Source organism: Schistocerca americana, chromosome 4 (assembly GCF_021461395.2).
Source record: "Schistocerca americana isolate TAMUIC-IGC-003095 chromosome 4, iqSchAmer2.1, whole genome shotgun sequence".
Lineage (NCBI taxonomy): Eukaryota > Metazoa > Arthropoda > Insecta > Orthoptera > Acrididae > Schistocerca > Schistocerca americana.
This window is the reverse complement of record NC_060122.1, coordinates 292,617,582-292,641,429: the sequence shown is the minus strand read 5'-3', so window position 1 is coordinate 292,641,429 and position 23,848 is coordinate 292,617,582. Positions and strand designations below refer to the sequence as shown.

At 37.9% G+C, this 23,848-nt stretch overlaps 1 protein-coding gene across 1 annotated transcript in view; it reads left to right on the top strand.

Annotated features, from left to right (window-relative positions):
• LOC124613428 (fatty-acid amide hydrolase 2-like) overlaps positions 1-23,848 on the top strand; it is a 381,807-nt gene that overhangs the window by 341,469 nt on the left and 16,490 nt on the right. The window contains exons 10-11 of the mRNA XM_047142130.1: positions 5,165-5,332; positions 16,087-16,269. Of these exons, the coding sequence (XP_046998086.1) occupies positions 5,165-5,332; positions 16,087-16,269 (351 nt within the window). The remainder of the gene's footprint in view (positions 1-5,164; positions 5,333-16,086; positions 16,270-23,848) is intronic.

Here is a 23,848-nt window from a genome sequence, read left to right as displayed (position 1 = left end):
TCTGAAGGAACATTGTGTCATATTTCTGAGTAACACAGGCACTACAGTACCACATTTTTGTATTCTAGTTTCTGTCCATTTAGTTGGCAGTTTTCACATTGCCTAATTGTAGCTTTGATGATGTAGAATTCTGAAGTACTCACTAAATCCACCAAACAATTTCACACGTGAACCACACTCAAGTCCAAAACTGAAAGGAGGGTCTTCATTGAAATACAATACTTAGCACTCAAAGCAAATTAATTACTGACACCAGTCAACAACCAGAACACAACTGACCTCGTGGACAGAGAGTGCAGCTGCTTATACACATTTATTTATTTATTTATTTATTTATTCTTTGCCCATGGACTCCAGCTGAAAATCCAGCTGAGAGTATTGGGTGTGTCATACAATAGCCTATTAACATCAAACTTGATTTCAATATATATATAAATGAAACAAATGATTAAACAGAAATAGTCCATAATCATACAAAGGTTTTACATGTTTCACATTATATGTACACACAAATCAAAAAAAACATACAGAAATGATAATTTTTACAGGTACATTTCAGTAATGATATATTTAAACACATCTTAGTATTCACTCAAACTGTATATACATTTCTCTGTGAGATATAGTTTCAAATGATTTTTAAAACATTTTAGATCTGTTTCTTTTTTAATGATTTTGGGGAGTTTATTAAAAAACCTTTTGCCTGCTTCTTCTGGGGCAGTCATAGACAGTTTTAGATTTCTGTTTATCATGTAGTAATTTTCATTTCCTCTTGTACCGTGTTTGTGTACATCTTTATTTAGGAGGTGTTTATCACTTGACCTTACCACCATTATGCTTTGGTATATATACAGTGAATATACTGTCATAATATTATAGTGTACAAAAGCTTGCCTACAGGTCTGTCTTGGTGGTATTTTTGCAATGCATCTCACTGCCCTTTTCTGAATTGTGAATATTCTTTTTAGGTAGCCAGCTTGTGCATTTCCCCATATATGAACCGAATAAGACAAATGTGGGAAGACAAGTCCATAATACATTGATCTGAGGACTTTATCATCCACAGTCTTAGCTGTTTTATGCATGATGAAGATCTGTTTGTTTATCTTTTTACACAGTGCATCTATGTGCTCCCCCCATGCCAAATGTTTGTCTATTATAGTTCCTAGAAAATTTGTGCTGGTTACTTCTTTAATAGTGTTTCCATTTATATTAACATTTATATTATAATTTTCACTACGCTTGGTCTGAAATACTACATTCATTGTTTTAGACTGATTCATAAACAGGTTGTTTTGTGTTAAATATTTATTTGCATTTTCAATAGTCAGGAGTGCTTCCTTCTCAAGCTCCTCCTTTGTGTCAGCTGTGCAAATGATTGTTGTGTCATCAGCATACATTATAAGTTTCTGATTTATATAGTTAGGGAAGTCATTTACGTAGAGTATGAATAGTATTGGCCCAAGCACAGACCCTTGCGGCACACCGTGTTTAACTGTTTGTAATTCTGATATGTAGTTTGTTATGTTTCCCCCACTAGTATGTCTGATTTCTGTGCATTGTTTCCTATTTGTAATGTATGATTTAAGTATGTCATAGCATTTTCCTCTAATTCCATACTGATGTAATTTCATCATTAATTTTGAGTGGTTCACACAATCAAATGCCTTAGATAGGTCCATAAAAATCCCACAAGTCTTTTGTTGCCTGTCAAGTAAATTAAGAATGTGCTCAATTATATCTGTTGATGCTGTTTTTGTTGACTTCCCTTCTCTGAAACCATGTTGTGATGAATGCAGTATACTGTACTTTGTTATAAAACTTACAATTCTATTCTTTATTATCATTTCATAGATTTTAGCAAATGTTGAGATCAATGATATTGGCCTGTAATTTCCTAATTCATCCCTGTTCCCTTTCTTAAATATTGGCTTCACTTTACTTACTTTCAGTGAATCTGGAAATATACCTTCTTCTATCGCAGCATTCAGCATGTGTGTCAATGGTTTTAATATACATTCTCTGCATTCCTTTATGAGATGTGATGTGACACCATCCAAGCCAGAAGAATGTTTAATTTTAAGTTGTTTTATTAGGTTTGACACTTCTGCATCTGTTGTAGGTATGAAAACCATAGTATGATTTGTATGTGGGGCGTTTAACAATTTACTTACTGCATTTGTTTTATTTTGACTTATTAATTCGTCTGCTACAGTAATATAATATCTGTTAAAAGTATTGGCTACTTCTAGAGGGTTTGCGTTGCTTTTCCCACTCATCAGTGGGCAGATGTCCTCTGCCCGATTTGTTACTTTTCCTCTCTCTCCATTAATGAACGACCATAAACCTTTTGAGTAGTTCTTTCCCTTATCTATAGATATCCTGATGAATGATGCTTTAGTTTCTCTGATAAAACTACAGTACTCTTTCTTTTTTATTTTATACAGTGTGTTGTAGGCCTCATTATTTTTTTGTTTGGAGAGGTCATAATACACTCTCAGATTATTTCTGGCATGGATTACTTCTCCAGTCACCCAGCTTTTCTTTTTTTGTTGCTGTTTGACAAGCCTTTTACTAACAGGACATGTAACATCATAATAATAATTGAATAAAGAATAAAACTGGTTCCATTTGGTGTTTGCATCTTTAGCTGCATATATTGTTTCCCAGTTTTCTGCCTCTAACATCTTTTTTAGCAGATTTATGTTATGTGGGTAGTTCTGTCTTCTCATCTCCCATATCTTCTGCACTGAATCACTAGTCTTTATATTTATGTCTATCATGATTGCAAAATGGTCTGCTAATGTGGAGTTTATTACCTGTGTGTCACAATAGCATGTAGGAATATTTGTTATTACATGATCAATAATAGTTTCACTATGCTTTGTTACTCTGGTTGGTTTATCTATTTTTATTTTTAGATTGTATATGCACAATAAGTCCAGTAGGGTCTTAGTATTGTCTGTATTTTTACTCGTGTCTATGTTCAGATCTCCTATAATGATCAAATAAGCATATGTTTTTGAGAGGTGTTGGATTATATCTTCCAGCTGTTCAAAGAAGGTTTTAATTATACCATTTGGTGATCGATACAAACCTAATACACAACATAAATTCCCAGCAATTTTAGTTTCCAGTGCTGTAGCTTCAAAGCTCAATTCTATAGCATATTTTGTTATATTTATGGCTTTAGTTGATTTATAGTTAGAAAAAATAGCAACCCCACCACCTTTATAGGAAGTTCTGCAAAAACTGGCTACTTTCACATAATTCTTCAAGTTGTACATTCCTATGTGATTTTCTTTTAGCCCATGTTCTGTAACTACTAGAATGTTTGGCCTATACTCCTGTAATATTATCTCTAGTTCCTCTGTTTTATTGTTTATGTATTGAACATTTTGGTGAAGTATTCTAACAGTTGGCTTTAAATGTAATAGTTCCCCTTCCTGTAATATACTAAGCACTTCACTTGCTCCCTTTGCTTCTGGTACTATGCAGTGATTTTTTTCAGTTTGTGTCATTAAACCTGGAACGTATCTTTGTCCGGTGTTTATATTCCTCTCACTATTGTCACACTGGTATTTAAAATGGACAGTTTTACTTACATCTTTTTCCATGTTCTCTTTCTGCTTACTCGGTACCATAAAAAATTGTCACTTAGTGTAGCAGATCTCCTAGTTCTCAGGCATCTGTCTTGATTGGAAGCTGCTTCTGCTGTTGATCTCCCAGGCCTCAGGCACCTCTTCTGTGTGGTTGCTGTTGCTGGTGGCTCCTGTGCTCGCCGACTTGGTGACTGCCCTTCTTTGTTAGCTGCTGCAGCTAATGACCTTCGTATGTTTTCCTCACATGCATTTTCATTGCCTTGAGGTAGTATTATGTGGTCTGCTGTTCTGGATGCTGCTGCTGATGACGACAGCTCTGCTGATGATTGTGGTGATTCTGCTGCTATTGGTTTATCAGACACTGCTGCTGAGAACATCTGAGCCTTTGCTGCTGCTGCTGGTGTTTGTTGTAGCTCTACTGCAGATAATGATGGTTCCACTGTTACAGACAACTCTTGTTTTGGCGGAATTGGGATTGGAGACACTTCCATTACAGATGACTCATTAATAAATTTAAGTATTTCGGCACTAATAATCTTTTTCCCTTTTACGTTCATGTGGAGACCATGTCTTGTGAAGTGCTCTCTGTGAACGCTGTTTATCTCTACAAAAGTCGTATTCTGGAAACCTCGACATATTTTCTCAAATAGCCTGTTTGCTGTAACAATCTCGATGTTTACGCACGAGTTTTCCATCAGATCATGCCTCCTGGGGATACTAACAATGTAGAAATGCACTTGAGGCATCCTTTTGATTGTTTCCTTTAGGATTCTCGTTGCACGCCAAGTTTCATTACAGTAAACATCATAAGATATTCCAGAATGCTGACGCTGAATAATCCAGAATATACAAACATTACAAATGTAGTAACAAATAATTGCTTGTGATCTGTTTTGAACTGATGCCCACAGCATGCCAACCAGTGATGCTAAACCCTACACACACTGCATGCACCACAGCTCATGGCAATATCATTTTCATATAAGAAAGCAAGAAGTACCAGAAGATGTGTTTGCTTAACAAAACAGTTAAACTAACTTTGTGTTTCCCTTCTGGTGAAACACAATTTATGTTTCACTTATATGATAGTTAATATATCACTTCCACACATAAAATAAATAAGTTGACAGTAAACGTACCACTTGAAAATATCAGCATTATATGTATACTGTTGCATTCGGACTCACAGATCTCTACCTTCAGAGGTATCTGACATTACAAACATTAATACGCAGAACACTTTCAATAAAAGTATAGACCAGTTATTTGAGACTGTTACTTTGCTTTATTTGCTACAACTTGAAAATACATTTGCAGTATTAATTGGTTAAAGCATTAAATTTTTTGGAAGGTACTGAATGAACTCACCACATTCACTGTTGTAATATTTTCATTCACATGACTGGTTTTGAAATTTTGAATCTCATTCTCGTTGCTTCATATATTATTTAGCCATAGTGACAAATATTAAGATATCAAAGTGCTGCATTTAACAAAGAACTACAATTAAGTTATAGGTTAACTTCACAGTTTATATTTTATATCTATTCTTTACATTTCAGGAGAGCCATAATCTATTTGTGGAAATACTGAAGTCAATATTTGGTATTTCAAAGTACTCGCCAGCAGCACTGGCCTTCTATTTGTTGAAGGAAATGAATGTGTTAATACCACGTTACAAATACAATGATTACTGTGCTCAGAGAAATGCTTTAAGGAAGAAATTTGTGGTAAGAAAATTGGCTTCTTTATAAGATTTTTCATACAACCAGTTACACATTTGGGAGAGATATTTTTAAAAAAGTCTGATCCATTTTTATAACCCTCTTTTTCAATAGCACAGACTTTTTATAGATGTGATAATTTTTTGACTAATATTGTTGTCTTATAACAACATTTCAAGGCAATTTAAACATATTGTGGAAAGAAGTCTCTGGCCATAGACTTAAATGTTGCTTTCATCTTGGATATTTTTGTGTTTATTTATACATCAAGACGTTGTGAATTGTATGGATGTTGTCAGCACAATAATGTACATAATACATAAATATAAGTGTATACAGACATGTACATAGATACATGACATATTACGAAAAGGATAGATTGCTACTTGTGATGTAGAGGATATATTGAGTCGCAGACAGGCACATCGTAATGACTGCTGTACATTTAAGCTTCTTCTGAAATGGAAAACACACTCATCCACAGAAGGCCAACTCACAGACACATGACCACTGTCTCTGGCTGGAGGCAGTGGTCTTGAGTGTGTGTGAGTTGTGCTTGTTAGGAAGATCTTTTCATTGTGACTGTCTTGAGTCAACATCTCTTCTATACAGTGATTAGCAATCTGTACTTTTCATAATATTTTTTTTACTCCATCCTGTACTTACCACTGTTTAAGTAGATTTGCTTTACTATGTTACATGTTTGTACATCATATTTCACTATTCTATTAAACATATTCTTCTTAAATATAACAGTTAATTATTAGCATAATTTTCAGCATTATTTACATATCATTTCAGGTGATCTTTGACACTATAAGAATGCTTATCTAACAGATAATTTTTTGGATCATGTTTGTTGACATTGTCAATGTTAGAGACGAAAGATCTACATCTACAGCTACATCTGTATTCTGCAAACCACTGTGAGTGCATGGCAGTTATTAGGATTTCTTCCCATTCCATTCACATATGAAGGACAGGAAAAATGATTGTTTTAATCCCTTTGTGCAAACTGTAATTATTCTAATTTTGTCCTCATGATCCCTCTGTGAGCAAAATGTAGGGGGTTGTAGTATATTCCTAGTATCATCATGTAAAGCTGGTTCTTGAAACTCTGTTAGTAGATTTTCTTGATATAGTTTATGTCTATCTTCAAGAGTCTGCCAGTTCAATTTCTTCAGCATCTCTGTGACATTCTCCCTTGGTTCAAAGAAACCTGTGACCATTCATGCTGCCCTTCTCTGTTTATGTTCAATATCACCTGTTAGTCGTACTTGGTATGGGTCCCATACACTTGAGTAATATTTTAGAATGGGGTACATGAGTGATTTGTAAGCAGTCTTCTTTGTAGAGTGACTGCACTTCCCCAGTATTCGACCAATAATCTGAAGTCCACCACCTGCTTTACCCACGACTGAGCCTATGTGATCATTCCATTTATTCCACTTCATGTCCCTACAATGTGTCATACCCAGGTATTTGTATGAGTTGGTCGATTTCAACTGTAACTCATTGATATTATAGTCATAAGGTACTACATCTTTTTTGTTTTCATTTTTTGAAGTGCACAATTTTACATTTCTGCACATTTAAAGCAGGTTGACAATCTCTGCACCACTCTAAATTTTATCTAGCTCTGACTAAATATTTGTGCAGCTTCTTCCAAACAGCACTTTGTTATAGATAACTGCATCATCTGCAAAAAATCTGAGTTTAGTATTAACATTGCCCACAAGGTCATTAATATATAACATGAACAGCAAGGGTCCCAACACACTTAACTGTGGAACACCCGAAGTTACTTTTACATCTGACAATGACTCTCCATCCACGATAATGTGCTGCGACCTTCATACCAAAAAGTCAGTCCAGTCACAAATTTCATTTTATACCCCATATGCCTGTATTTTTGACTGTAAGTGTATGTGTGGTACTGATTCAAATGCTTGTTGCAAATCAAGAATTAGTTATCTACCTGACTGCCTTAATCCAAATTTTCAGTACATCATGTGAGAAAAGTGTGAGTAGGGTTTCACATGATCAGTGTTTTCAGAATCCATGCTGGTTGGCATGGAGGAGGTAATTCTGTTCAAGATATCTCCTTACCTTTGAGCTCAGAATATTCTCTAAGATCCTACAGCAAATCAATTTCAACGATGCTGGATGATAGTTTTCTGGATCATTTCTACTACCCTTCATGTAGATGGGTGTAACCTGTGCTTTCTTCCAACTACTGGGCATGGCTTTTTGTTTGAGGGACCTACAGAAGATTATAGTTACAAGAGAGTCTAACTCAGCTGCAATTTTGGTATAGAATCTGATGGGGTCCTATCAGGCCCTGGAGCTTTGTTCAGTTTTAACGATTTCACCTGACACCAATACTTATTTCATTCATTTTTCAGTGGTATGAGGATTAAATTTGGGAAATTCTCTTGGGTTTTCCTTTGTAAAGGAGCAATTGAAAATGAAATTAAGAATTTCAACTTTCGCTATACTATCCTCATTTTCAGTTCCTGTCTCATTCACTATGGACTGGACACTAACTTTGGTACCACTAACGCCCTAACATATGACCAAACTGTCTTTGAGTTCTGTGGAAGATCATTTGACAACATTCTCGCATGGTACTCACTGAAGGCTTCACACATTGCTCTGTTGACAGCAAAACTCGTTTTATTCAGCATCTCTTTATCTACAGCCCAGTGCTTTGTTTCACAGTTATTATGCAGTAGTTTCTGTTTCTCTAGTTTCTTTACAGTGACTATATAACATGGAGGTTCCCTCCTACTATGAACTTTTCTACTGAGTACGTTCAACAATCCTTTTAAACTTGGACCATAGTTCCTCTATATGCTTCTGCCCTGTGATGGAAGTTTGAAGTTCCTCATTGAGTTTTCATCTGGTTTACTGAATATATATATATAAACAAAGATGAGGTGACTTACCGAACAAAAGCGCTGGCAGGTCGATAGACACACAAACAAACACAAACATACACACAAAATTCAAGCTTTCGCAACAAACTGTTGCCTCATCAGGAAAGAGGGAAGGAGAGGGGAAGACGAAAGGAAGTGGGTTTTAAGGGAGAGGGTAAGGAGTCATTCCAATCCCGGGAGCGGAAAGACTTACCTTAGGGGGAAAAAAGGACAGGTATACACTCGCACACACGCACATATCCATCCACACATACAGACACAAGCAGACATATTTAAAGACAAAGAGTTTGGGCAGAGATGTCAGTCGAGGCAGAAGTGTAGAGGCAAAGAAGTTGTTGAAAGACAGGTGAGGTATGAGTGGCGGCAACTTGAAATTAGCGGAGATTGAGGCCTGGCGGATGACGAGAAGAGAGGATATACTGAAGGGCAAGTTCCCATCTCCGGAGTTCGGATAGGTTGGTGTTGGTGGGAAGTATCCAGATAACCCGGACGGTGTAACACTGTGTCAAGATGTGCTGGCTGTGCACCAAGGCATGTTTAGCCACAGGGTGATCCTCATTACCAACAAACACTGTCTGCCTGTGTCCATTCATGCGAATGGACAGTTTGTTGCTGGTCATTCCCACATAGAATGCATCACAGTGTAGGCAGGTCAGTTGGTAAATCACGTGGGTGCTTTCACACGTGGCTCTGCCTCTGATCGTGTACACCTTCCGGGTTACAGGACTGGAGTACGTGGTGGTGGGAGGGTGCATGGGACAGGTTTTGCATCGGGGGCGGTTACAAGGATAGGAGCCAGAGGGTAGGGAAGCCACTTCCTCGTCCCCTCAAACCCAGAATCCCCCACAGAAGAACCACAAAAGTGCCCCACTTGTGACAGGATACTTTCCGGGACTGGACCAGACTCTGAATGTGGCTCTCCAGCAGGGATACGATTTCCTCAAATCCTGCCCTGAAATGAGATCCATCCTTCATGAAATCCTCCCCACTCCGCCAAGAGTGTCTTTCCGCCGTCCACCTAACCTTCGTAACCTGTTAGTTCATCCCTATGAAATCCCCAAACCACCTTCCCTACCCTCTGGCTCCTATCCTTGTAACCGCCCCCGATGCAAAACCTGTCCCATGCACCCTCCCACCACCACGTACTCCAGTCCTGTAACCCGGAAGGTGTACACGATCAGAGGCAGAGCCACGTGTGAAAGCACCCACGTGATTTACCAACTGACCTGCCTACACTGTGATGCATTCTATGTGGGAATGACCAGCAACAAACTGTCCATTCGCATGAATGGACACAGGCAGACAGTGTTTGTTGGTAATGAGGATCACCCTGTGGCTAAACATGCCTTGGTGCACAGCCAGCACATCTTGGCACAGTGTTACACCGTCCGGGTTATCTGGATACTTCCCACCAACACCAACCTATCCGAACTCCGGAGATGGGAACTTGCCCTTCAGTATATCCTCTCTTCTCGTCATCCGCCAGGCCTCAATCTCCGCTAATTTCAAGTTGCCGCCACTCATACCTCACCTGTCTTTCAACAACTTCTTTGCCTCTACACTTCTGCCTCGACTGACATCTCTGCCCAAACTCTTTGTCTTTAAATATGTCTGCTTGTGTCTGTATGTGTGGATGGATATGTGCGTGTGTGCGAGTGTATACCTGTCCTTTTTTCCCCCTAAGGTAAGTCTTTCCGCTCCCGGGATTGGAATGACTCCTTACCCTCTCCCTTAAAACCCACTTCCTTTCGTCTTCCCCTCTCCTTCCCTCTTTCCTGATGAGGCAACAGTTTGTTGCGAAAGCTTGAATTTTGTGTGTATGTTTGTGTTTGTTTGTGTGTCTATCGACCTGCCAGCGCTTTTGTTCGGTAAGTCACCTCATCTTTGTTTTTATATATAATTTTTCCCACGTGGAATGTTTCCTTCCATTATATTTACTGAATATATATAACTTCCTGCTTGTTTTAGTTACCCTTTATACTTTGGTAATCATTTGCTACAACCGCATAATGGCCACTGATATCAGTTTTGATGAGGACATCCTCCAAAAGGTCAGATCTCTTTGTTGGCATTACATCCAATATTTTTCCATCATGAGTGGGGTTCTGAACTACCAGTTCTAGGTAGTTTTCAGAGAGGGCACTTACTAATGTTACCACACCCACCATCAACGAAACTGTAATTGTCATTTTTTTGTGTATTAAGGATTAGAAGTCCTCAAAGTCAAGATTGCAAACAATTTTTTTGTGATTACTAGTTTCAGCTGCATACAAACAATGTTCAGATCTAAAACTTAAAGTTACATATAAGAATATAGCAATGTCCAGCAGCATACAGGAACCAAAAGTGCAGAAACTGCACGTAAAATTACAACAGTGTCCAATGAGATGTAAGAAAATTTTTACAGAACGTGTACCACAAAAACAGTCTTGATTAGTGTAATTAGCATAACAGCTTAACGCATTGTCATAAAAGACTTTTGAATGACAACATTAATACAGAATATACAGTTGGAATAATCTGACATGTCATTTGTCTTCCATCAATTAGAACGAAGGTCATAAAATTGGAAGTTGGAAGTTGGTTAAGGAAGAAGCAGTGAAAATGAAAGACTCATATTTACAGAAGTCAAAATTATCGAATGGAATAAGTTTACATGCAGTGAGGTATCATTTTACCTGAGCCATTACATCATTAAAACTTAGTCACTGATACATTCAGTCTGTATTTGTGTTGTTTCATAGCAGATATCATTGTGAGTACATTATTACACCATGATATATGAAGATAGCATTACAGTTGATGACCAGTACAGCAGACAAGTAATACAATATTTGTTATACACATCATGTAAACATGAGTGGCCAGTATTATTGTGAATAGAAAACACAGCCTCTAAGTTCAATAAGCTACTTGAGATGATGATTGCTAGATGGCATTAAAACTGAATTTGTAATTTACATATGATCTTAATATTATTATGAATTTATGATCTTAATATTATTATAAATTTAGCTGAAATACAGGATACCAATGCGCTTATAGCTAAATTATTAACTTAAGTGCAGTTCATATTAATAACAAACAGGACATCAACTCACAATATTATAATAATTGTAGTAATTTACAAAGGTTTACTGGCCATTGTCACAGTTTTGATTTTTTTAACAAGTGTTCAGTGTAAAATATAACAGCGGATTACATGTCTTCTTAATAAACCGAAGTGTGGGGAACATACAACCTTATGGAGCATATGTGGGATCAAAGTAGTGTTAAACTAATTTCATCATATTAAAAGCACTACATAGTTATGGTGTCAGATTACTTAAATATTAAAAAGGAAATAACACAAAAGATGTGAAATAATCCAAATAATATAAAAGAAGTTTATTATTAATGTAATACAAACTGCATGTAGTTCAATAGTTAGATGACTATCATTTGCAGTTTGTTGTATAATTTAATTATATAGCACACTATTTTGCATTTTTGTTTTGTATTTCCTACTGACATGTAAGTGGTGAGTGGATCTGGTTCCATATTCATGTAGAGACCATTCATTGGATACTAGTCGATGTCTTTCTTTATGTGGATCACATGAAACAGTCAGGATTCTCATACATCTAAACAACTCAGTGCAGCGAGCTCTCTTGCTACTTTTTATTATAATTCATACAATCCTTTTTTGTAGCCTAAAGATTGTTTGTACATTCCACGTGTTTCTTCACTAGAAGGTTATGCCACAATCAATTATAGAATGAACACATGCCAAAAATATTGTTCTAGTGCTACTATACATTGAATTTATCATTCTAAGTGCACAGCATGCTGAAGTTATTTGCTTCATGAGGGCACTGAGGGCAATTATCACTTTTGGTTTGTTCCCTACAGTAATTTTCCCTACAAGAACAGTAGGACATTTTTATAAAATACAGATGAACTCATAGCAAATGGTTCAGGTGAATATAATGGTCAAATGGGAGTGATAAAGCATCCCTCTCAATTCTGTTCAGCTAACAATTGCAAAGCCTTGTTAAACCGAATTATAAATGCCGGCCCAGTTACAATGTTAAAGAGAATTTACTGGATGAACACTGGGAAGTAGTTTACCAAGGCTGGACAGTAGATGACAAGATTAATTTTTTCCTAAAATATTCTTGCAATGCCGTGAATTCAGTTTTCCTGGTTTGGTGGGTAGAGGTAGTAACAGTGGAATCCATGAGAAAGGATGGTTATTATCTATGAACCAAGTATGTTGTGGCAGCAAGAGAGAGTTCACTAAGTTAAATGACTTCTTCTTAACAGTCGCTGAAAAAAACAGATCTAAAAAATGAATCACATAATGCTGATCCTTTAGATTTATTAAGACAGGCATTGCATATTTCACCACCTGAGATCAGCTTTGCCAAGTCAGTGATACCACAAAAATCATTGGGCTACTGAAATATTGTATCACTTCTATTCTTGATTGTATTTCATCCAGACTACAGAAATCTTGTGTTTACTTGATGTTGCTGCCTTTGAGTTAGGTTTGTTTCTAAGCCAATGAGTCAAGGCACATTTCCTGAAACACTGAAATAGGCAATAGCAATATATGTTTAAAGTGGATTTGTGAGTGCTCAGAAGTTACTGAAAAGCTAACTTGCAACAGAATACTGGACCGCATATCTGATATTGACCTAACAGCATCTCAGTTTGGCTCCCATAAAGGCTTCTCTATAGAGAAAGCAATATATGATCTCACAAATTCTGTCTTGGTACAACAAAGTAAGAAAAATTATCATATTCACATTTTTTTATAATCTTGCTAAGGCCTTTGATTGTATAATGATAAAATTCTACAAAAAAATCAAAATATTATTGATTAAAGCAATCCCATTTGCATGAATGGAGTCATATCTGGATGAGAGGAAACAGATGATTAATATAACAAATAGAGGTTCAGTGCTGGTTTGTACCTGCTCTTCACCTCCGTAAGTGAATTACTATTGGACTTTTGGAGGCCTCCTCAAAATTGTAATGCTGGTAACGCAAGTATGCTGTTAAAGGGCCTAAACACTTCCATACTTGAAACACCAGGAAGAATAATGGAACAAGCTTACAGCAACTTCACAGCTAACTGCTCAATTCTGTTCCCACAAAGACTCGCATTACGTAATTCCAAGCAAATATATTATTTAAGGTACCAGAAGAGTATTTCATTGGACACATGTTGGGTGAGGCTTCATGTTTGAAGTTATTATGTACCAGTAGAATGCAGAGAGTTAAATGATTCAGGGTAGATAAGTAATCCAGCATATTCAGAGTGAAGAGAACTCATATCACTTTGTTATAGAGATTAGTATTGAGTCTGCTTTCATTTGTGTTGTATAAATGTGATCCTCTCTTTGATGAGAGTACATAGTGTAGAGCCACTTCAACAATAAAAAAAATAAAAATAAAAATTTGTTGACAGTTCTGAATTGATTCTCAGCAAATGATTTGTCACTAAACACTAAACTAGAATAAAATTTAGTACACTCAGTTATGAACCTTAGGTATGACCATGCACACCTCAACAGGATTGCACATCAAAAATTAAGACATAAAACATCATTTACAAAATTTTTGAGTATGTATGTTGGGAATAATTTGAATTGCAAGTGATATATTATAAGGACTTTGTAAATGTCCTAAGTTCACTTTCTTTTGCATTATAAGCAATAATACACTTTGCAAATGAAACTGACAAAAATTAATACTTTTTATCTATTTCCTTTCACTAATTTTTCACTGTGTAACATTGTTTTCCTTTTCACTTATGAATAAAGTAATTATTGCACCAAAAGATGTAATAAAAACAATGTTATTTCCATGCTAAAAGATATAAAAGCCAACTCCTTCAACAGTCAGGCATACTTAAAACAGTTTCAGAACAAAATTATTCTTTTGGGAAGTTTGTTGTCAACTGCCAGCTACAGTTAACAATAGTTATACAAACATAATACCCAAGGTAAACTGACCCACACTGTTAATTTACACAGCTTCTACATGGCACAGAAAGAAGAAAAGTAGGCAACCATAAAAGACATTTACCATTTATTTGCTAATGTAAAGGTTGTTTCATATAGCAAAAATATTAAATGAAGATTGCCTTCCTGATACCCAATTCTACTTGACAGAAAAATCCGTAATACCCAATGTGATTCTTTGTGTGTGTGTGTGTGTGTGTGTGTGTGTGTGTTTTTGTGTTTGTGTGTGTGTGTGTTTTCCTGCACTAGCAACCCTAAAATATAGTTTTCATAATTGTTCAATAAGTACAAATATTTGACTGTCTTCTAGTGACCACAGAAACTCTTGAAAAAGGAATGGGGCACACTGGCCTTACAACACACTGCAACATGCAACATCATAGTGAATTGTTAGATATTTATCCAAGGAATAAATAACAAACGGCTAAATTTATCTGTCTGTCTATGCCTGCATTGCTGGCCAAAACCTCTCATGCTGGTTTTTAGCGTGTAATGTACATTTATAGTGAACTTGGTTCCAATTATAAAACACACTTATGCATACATGCCTATTCAAAATTTTTCCATCCATGGCCTATAATGGATGACCTACATTGATGCAAATTTTAATATTTTCCCCCTTGTTTGTCACCTCTTTCAATTCACTGGAGAGACTGTGAATGAGTGTTGTGGGTTTTGACTAATAAATGCAAACAAAAACATTGACATTATTGTTTGAATTGGTTATCCACATTACAATAAAGCAAAAAAGAGGAAAAAAGTTATGCTATGTGACTGTGCCTCAGACATTTTATTAACAAGTCAACACACTGCAGAATGTAATTTTCACTCTGCAGCAGAGTGTACACTGATATGAAACCTGTCTTCATGGCTTTAATTCCACCCACCAGTACCTCATCTCCTACCTTTCAAATTTCACAGGAGCTGTCCTGCAAACCCTGTAGAACTAGCACTCCTGGAAGAAAGGGGTTTGGAAGATAGGAGATGAGGTACTGGCAGAATTAAAGCTGTGAGGATGGGTGGGGAGTCATGCTAGGGTAGCTCAGATGGTAGAGCACTTGCCCGTAAAAGGCAAAGATCCCGAGTTTGAGTCTAACTCCGGTGTACAGTTTTAATCTACCAGGAAGTTTCAAGTCAACCCATTGATTACTGAATAAAATGTAATGATTATAAGTTTCTCCATCATGTAAAATAGCATGACATGTTTATTTCTGACTGACTATTTCAGTTAAAGCAGTTACCTATTGTTGTTATATTAAGCTATACTTATTTTTGACTCTTCTAAAATACTGAATTATAAAATAATTGAGTGTATATCATTTTATGCCAGTTATTGAATATGTATCTACAGAGATTGAAAAATATTTTTGAAATTAGAAGGAGAAGCATGTGGTGCCAAATTGTTTTGTATTCGTGTAATTGTGAGAAAAACTCATCTAGGAATGGTTTCATGTACCAAATAGTTTCTTTTTATACTACTGCTCATAAGTCTAATTAAAATTTATGTTTAAGCTTCTTGCCATTCACAAACTGACCCTCAGTGTATGACCAGCAATGATTTTGGCCAATGCATAGTCCTGCAAAATACCTTATTTCACTAAGCAGCAAAATTTCTTGAGACCCAAAGAATAAAAATAATGTATATAGAGTACATGCAGGGGACATAGTGCCAACAGAAAGCTCTGCAGAAGATTTCAGATATAACTTACATTATATCTTCTACAAGTTGTCCCTTTTTTCCTTTTCTTTATCTCATCATTATATTATTTATAAAGCAGAATAATTATTTTTGATGTTTTTCATTTTTCAGGATATTTTAGGAGACAGTGGGGTATTTATATACCCAACCCACCCAACAGCAGCCATATATCACAATGATTCATACATAAAGACTGCTGGTGTTTTGTATACAATGGTATTTAATGTCCTTGGTATGCCAGCAACACATGTACCACTTGGACTTAACAGTGAGGGACTCCCAATTGGCATACAGGTAACATTCATGAAAATAACTTTTTGTGGATAGAAAACAAGAGGAATAATAAAAAGATGTTTTGGCTGCTGAGTATACGGCGATCTGGGACTGTTTGACTGACCTGTTACAAAAAATGTTGTATGGGTATTGGAGAGTCATGATCTACAGGGTGGAGAATTACCAACAACAAGATATTAACCATAGAAATATTTTCTTCATGATGAGTGCTGCAGTTGCTATGTAGCCTACAGTGGAATTGGCAACACGTTGATTCCAGTGTAGGTGCACTGCTTCTTTATTTCTTTCCCATAATTAGTTCTGGGCATTACGCATTCTCCAGCAGTGATGCAAAAATTATCCATCCATAAAATAAAAACTAGTGACATTAGTTGGAAGAACATAATGCCCTGTGTTTTTGATTAGTCATCTGATCAGTCCTGTATGTTTGGTAGTCTTGTAATCAATGATGTTGTAGGCTGCACTTTTCACTTCAGTTAGAAGGTTAGTTATCACCCAAACTCAAAAGGAACTGGAGAGGAGATGTGTGGGGAATATAACACCATGAAAGAAACTGAAACAAAGCCAGAAAAAATAGTGTAAATAGATATAAGGTGGATAGTGGGAGCCAAACTCATTTTGGAGAGCCAGTTTCCTTTTCTGAACTCTGCAGCCACTTGTATAAGAAGTTGGGATCCAAGTGATAAAGTGGTATTTATGTTCCTGCTGAGACATGATGCCTTAAAATTACACAGAATGACTTGGGTACATAGATCTTTTATATTTCTGCCCAATTCGAAAGATACCCTACCTGAAAATGAGAGGAGTATTCCTTCATTTCATAGTTACATCCTGGATGGAAACATGATCAGCTGGCACACCAGACGCATAACTTTCTAAACTCATGCTTTGGTATTAAGATAAACCAATCAAACTCCTTGGTACATGTCCTGCAATAACCTTCCTACCAAATGTTCAGACTCATTGCAAAATCTACCTTGCACATACTGCTATTACCACATATGGTTATAGTAATTAATGTACAGTTCAAAACATAAAGCTACCATTCGGCTGTACATTAACAATCAGAAGGAATCCTTACAAGCCACTCTTTAAGTATACTTTGGTTGTGTTGAAGTCTATCACCTTCCAATTTTTCTTTCCATTTTGTTTAGTCCATAATTTGCACATTTACATGTGGTTGTCAATTATTAGTATACCTTTAACTCCTACATAAATTAAGTGCTAATTAGTCTGCCAGCAGATCTGGACTTCTATTAGCAATTTGATGGATTTCATATCACCATTCCCATCTGTGGCAGTTCTGGGACTGCTGCACTTTACTGTAAAAGACTCATACAGTCTCCAGAAAATGCTCACTGAGATAGAGATACCTAGTGGCAGTTACACAGTCAAGAAGTCCCTTGGCAAAAAGCATGCCAATAGCACTGCATGATTTCATGCTATAAATGTGAGCTCGAAGTGTCAAGAAACTGCGTTTCTCCCACACTAGTGCAGCATACTCTAGCACTGATTAAAGCAGAGACTTGTACACAGTGATGCCAAAATGTTTCAATAATTATGTTGGGTGTAGCAGTGAGTATAGGTGCTTGATGGAACCCAGCACCTTCCCCTGTAGTTACTTTATGCGCTGGTGCCATCTTAATTAAGTGTAGAATGTGACATTGGGGTAACATTCAGTTCTGCTCCATTGCACTAAGTTTCTAGAAACATGGACAGTCTGTAGGTTGTCTGTGATGTTCAGCCAGCTAATGATAATGGCTTGACTTTTGTCTCTGTTGAAAGGTAGATGCCACTACAGGGTCAAAGATGTTATGTGATCAACCAAATTTCGGTGTTAATGAAGGTGCCAGGTGCTCATTTATAGTCCAAAGACCACTTTATCATCTGCATACAGTGCAAGGTGCATGCGGTCTGCAGTTCAGAGATTGGCTCCAGTACTGACCCCCACTGTGCATTATCATTGATGTTGCTGTGGGAGGAGGATCTGTGCTGGATATGCACAAGGAATGTTCTTCCTTGGCAGCATGTTGAAAGCAGATGGATGCCTGACACAGAGACCTCATGACAAAAAGGTGTGAAGAGGCGGCTTTCATGTCACATGCTGTTGAATGTATGAGAGATGTCCAGGAAGACTCAGAGAATTCAGTACTCCACTGAGTCTATCACCTCCTCCACCAATTGCAAAAGTTGATAGCTCATGTAGCGGCCTCACCAAAATCTGAACTACTGCCATTTCTGGCAGTGGGCTGATTAGTCAACAACTCTTTGGAAGCCACAAATTTTTTTCTGCCTTTTGAGGTGGCCACCATTTAGGCACATTTCCAAACCTTCATATAGTGCACAGTATGGAGCATATCACTGGAGGTGGCTGTGATATATTGGACCACATTCAGGAGGAAGTAAGATTAGGGATTTAATGTCCCATTGACAATAAAGTCATTAGAGATGAAGTACAAGCTCAGATTATGGAAGGATGGGAAAGGAAATTGGCTGTCACCTTTCAAATGAACCATTCCATCATTTGCATCAAGTAATTTAGGGAAATCACAGTTAGTTGAAACCTGGATGTCTTGACAATAATTAGGTCCATCATCATCCTCGGGGCATGTTCTGAGGCATCAAGGGATCACCAATTTAGTATTGGAGGGCAGCGTGGAGGGTAAAAATCGTAGAGGGAGACCAAAAGATGAATACACTAAGCAGATTCAGAAGGATGTAGGTTGCAGTAGGTACTGGGAGATGAAGAAGCTTGCACAGGATAGAGTAGCATGGAGAGCTGCATCAAACCAGTCTCAGGACTGAAGACCACAACGACAACAACATCCTCCAGAATATGACTAGAGTGTGCCAGCCACTGCACCACCTGACTTGGTGCTGCATTCACTGGCAGCTGCTATAGATATTGATTGGTTAGCTAATCAGTACCTGGAGCCTTTCTGGCATTCCACCTCTTGTGACGAATGATGTCTGTTACATTGGCAGCATGCTGTACAGCTAAAAAATGTGGTAATCACTTTTTGACCAATTGTGTGCTCTGGTTTGTTGATGTAGACGAAATTTGTGGCCTCAGCACCTAGCTGAATCACAGACTCTACTTCCCGAGGTGATGGTATCATCTGTTGGTGTTTATGGAAATAAGCCTTTATTGTCTGCCAGCAAAGATGTTTTGGGAGCCTTCACCTGATTCCTTTGTTTGTCAACAGTGTTTTTTTTTCCTGTCACAGTTGATCCATTACCACTTCATATGACGGTAGTATCTGTTCCCAAAAGAACGGTTACCGTAGATGACCATGCAGCTTTGCTAGAAATGAAATGGTAATTAAATGGACACCCCTAGCTGCAAGCAGGCATTGATGTACTTCATTGGGGACATGTTGAAAATGTGTGCCCCGACCGGGACTCAAACCCGGGATCTCCTGCTTACATGGCAGACGCTCTATCCACCTGAGCCACTGAGGGCACAGAGGATAGTGTGCCTGCAGAGACATATCCCTTGCACGCTCCCCGTGAGACCCACATTCACAACATGTCCACACTACTAATATGGCTTCCCGGCCTTTAACCTTCTTGTGCGAATGCACACGCTATACCCAAACTCGTATGGGACTTGGTAGATTATTCTGCCATGAGTAATGAGTAAGATGGGCAAACATCTATTAGGTGCACTACGAATGTAGTGGTGTGGATATGTTGGGAATGTGGGTCTCATGCGGAGCATGCAAGGGATAAGTCCCTGCAGGCGCGCTATCCTCTGTGCCCTCAGTGGCTCAGATGGATAGAGTGTCTGCCATGTAAGCAGGAGATCCTGGGTTCAAGCCCCGGTCGGGGCACACATTTTCAACATGTCCCCAATGAATTACATCAACACCTGCTTGCAGCTAGGGTGTCCATTTAATTTTCATTTCATCACCACTTTGTTCCTGGGTCTCTGGGTTGGTGAGATCCATGGCAGTCTTAAATTGTTTGTAGCTGTCATCAAGCAGATGTGGTGACAGGTGTTGTGAGCGGTCTTGCCTGACCCCTTGTAAGTGGTGGTAATGCTGCCTCTGCTGCTCGTGTTGTTATCTCCCTTAGGTAATTAACTGATTGCTCCACCTCAGCATTTTGAAATTGAACCACGTGTCTCATTTTGTGCCAAAATGTGAAGCCTCTTAGATGACACCTTCAATATGTTGTGGAAATATCATTTGGAATGGGGTCAAAGTTGATGTTGAAAATTGTCAGCAAGTGGAGAGAAAAATGAGTGTTCAGATTTGATGTGTACAAATACTTTGGTAGCACTTAATGATACCAACATCAGCCATGTTTGGCCATGTGCTGCCTGTTCGGTAGATGGTTGGCTTTTTATGTACAGTACGATTGTGTTGTTTTGCTTCACAATGCACAGTTGTGAGAGCAGTTGATGATGTTTGTTATTCTGGAATTCCAGTCTCCATGATCTGCATTAACATCTCCACCAGTGAAAACTTCGCAATGGAGGGACAGTAATTTCATAAAGTCAGCTAGTTGGAGTAGACCAACAGGTGGATAATACACACCAATGAAGGTGTCAGTGTTATGTCTCAACAGTGATGCCTGTTGTTTCCATGGCCTCTAATTGTCATCGAGAAATTGCGTAATTTCTTCACATCACACATGAATGCTGTTTGAAGTGCACACACAGATTGACCTCTTATTAATTATGGTAGACATGCTGGTCTGTTTGTTGCACCCTAACAATTGTCTTGATGGCTGTCTGTGCACTGCAGATGCTATTTCCTATGGCAAATCCAACATCAACTGTGTGTTGGTGTTTAGTAACACATTGTTTTGTGGCAGGGTTACTCTGAGGTCAGAAGATGTAGGTATCAAATTGCTGTCGAATGTGGGGTCAGTCGGTTGAAACGACAGAGGGCATTATTTAAGGTATTTTGAGATTTTGCTGGCACTGCTGCTCTTTAGGACCTCTATGCTACCACCCAACTTCTTGTTCCTTCTTCCTAGTTTGTGTCAAGCAGATGCCACCAAACTTTTTACATGGTGCTCCCAATGACTGACAAAATAACAAGCCTGGGTCAAATTATTCTTGTGAACAGTATTTACAAGCCAGAACAAAACATCTGGGAAAAAAGCTGAAAAACTGCAACAGATTTATTTTATAACAAAGTTATCAATGAAGGCAATGTTAGTAAAAATATAGTACCATCAGATATACTATGCACATAGCCAAATATGACAAACTAAGCAGCAAAAAGAGTTGGTGAGATGTGAATAACTGACATTTGTCTGCCTACATATGACCAATGTTTGGTTTGGTATTACTTATCGAATCAAGAGAATTGCCTTCAGATGTTCATTAGTCAATCTCATTTGATGTTCTGACTTCTGAAACATTATTTTTGAAAACTTTTACTCATCGACATAATTTGTTCCAAACATTAATGCACATACCACTAGCAAATTCCTTCAAGTTTCGGAAACTCAGTATCATGTAAGCAGCAATAAAATTCAACAAGTTTTTTCTCTTTGCGCTTCTCTTTCAGCAACGCATTTGCCTTCAAAACAATGAGATACAACTGCAGTTCAACTGGCACATCATCTAGGTTACAATCAAACGGATTCTGGAATGTCACTCTCAATTCTGTCTAGATCTGAAAATCTCTCCAAAAATGCTTATTCAAGTCAGGAAATTTTTTTTTTAAAGAATCAAGGTTGAAACTTCAGGTATTGTAGCACTAAACCCTTTAAAACAGTGAAAATGGGAAAAGTTTTCTCCTTCCCAGTGTGCTTCAAATAATGACAGTTTTTGAAGTTTCAGATTCAGGTAGGGTTTGATGTTGACAAAAAATAAAAAATGACAACTTCAGCAGCCAGGTAGGATCCAGCAGCAGTGGCCCTGTTCTACCTTTTTCAGTGAGAAAGACAGCTACAGTATTTCATTTGGAAGAATGAAAAAATGAAACAGGACTTTAGTTTGCATCTGAGCCACCTTGCTGCTGTGTGATTAGGAAATCATAGAATTAAGAATCACTTTCTTCAAGAAAAGCTTGAAGCAGATGGTGATTGAGTACATGTCATATGAATTTCATGCAGGTTAACACGGGCAGGAGACCATGTACAATGTTTGCAACAGTGGTTTGACAGAGTCTTTACATAATATGACATGATGACACATCCATAGATCCTTGTATACAAAAATATTTGGACCCATATAACAGGCAAATTTTGGAGATGCAACTCTTGACTTACTGTAGTAGGAACAGAGGTTCTTGTGACGGGTGGCAATGTTGCTGCTCAAAAAATTCTGAATGGAGTCTGATTGGTTCACCATACATGAATTCTGCTGTAGAAGCCCCAGTGTCAGGTTTAACAACTGCACGTAGTCCTAGAAGCACAGCAGTAGGTCAGATACACTGTATGTCTTGTCACATTCAATGAAATTCAAGTACCATCGATGGGCTGGATGAACTGACGTTGCGGGCCAGATAAACTGACATCACGGGTCGGATCAGGCCTGCAGGCCATAGTTTGGTGACCCCTGGTGTAGAGTATTCTGCTCGCTGGCTGCTAGCAGTTCTTGTCAGCTTAATCACTACTGAGTGCAGGTCGATCCATCTTTAGTGAGACTGGAGCTGTTTATCTTACCCTGGCCTTAGTTACAGCTGTCTTCCAAGCAACTTGTGCCAGAGTATGTTACCACTAGAGGACGTACATGATAGCTTCACACTTTCTATAGCTTGGAAAGTGTTCCTACTGTCAGGTGGTTTCCCCACTCATTTTGTTACGTTTGAAAGCAACTGGTCACACTTATGATCTGCAGAACATGCTGATTACTAACTAGCATGCTCTCCTTCCTGGAATGCCTTCTATTGTAATTTACACAGCATTTCAGCAGGATGCAGAGGCATACTACGTTTCCAGCATCATGGTAGCTGTAGGTTTTAAGTGGCTCTATATATCCCATAACATTTCAATAACAACTACCAGTAACAGTGGAGTGTCCTCCTTTGTCTTTGAGGTTTTAACTTACCTTGTTCTATCAATAGTGGTGGCGACAGAGTACCAGTTTTACTAGCTCATGGGTGTCACAGTATGCATGTAGTATAGCAGTTGCTCTAATAATACCACCTCTGTGACTTGCAAGTAACTGTTGGACAGCCTTAAGCAAGCCTTACATGTATTTTTTGCTCATCAGTTTGACATCTTCACAGTCAGGCTCTTAGTTTTGAGTGATTTGCCACAGCAAGCTGTCTTTAGCAGTAAGTTCTAATGACATGTGGCTGAACACACTGAGGAATGCAAGGGCAGGCACTCAAGTAATTTTTCCAATGTTTTTATCACCAGGATTTTTCTGTGCTTTTGACCCAGTATCTACTCTTATTTGTTTATCTCGCCTAGCTCCTCTGGTCATCATTCCTTCCATCCTCTTTTTTTCTGCTTTTCTGTACATGAGGGGAAGTCAAGCTGAAACCTTAAATATTTTTTTAAAAATATTTAACAAACAAAAATGGGACACAAGTGTATCATTTTTTGACATTGGCTCCTTGTCGTTCAACACACATCCTCCGACACATAGCAAGTGTAGGGACTCCTCCAA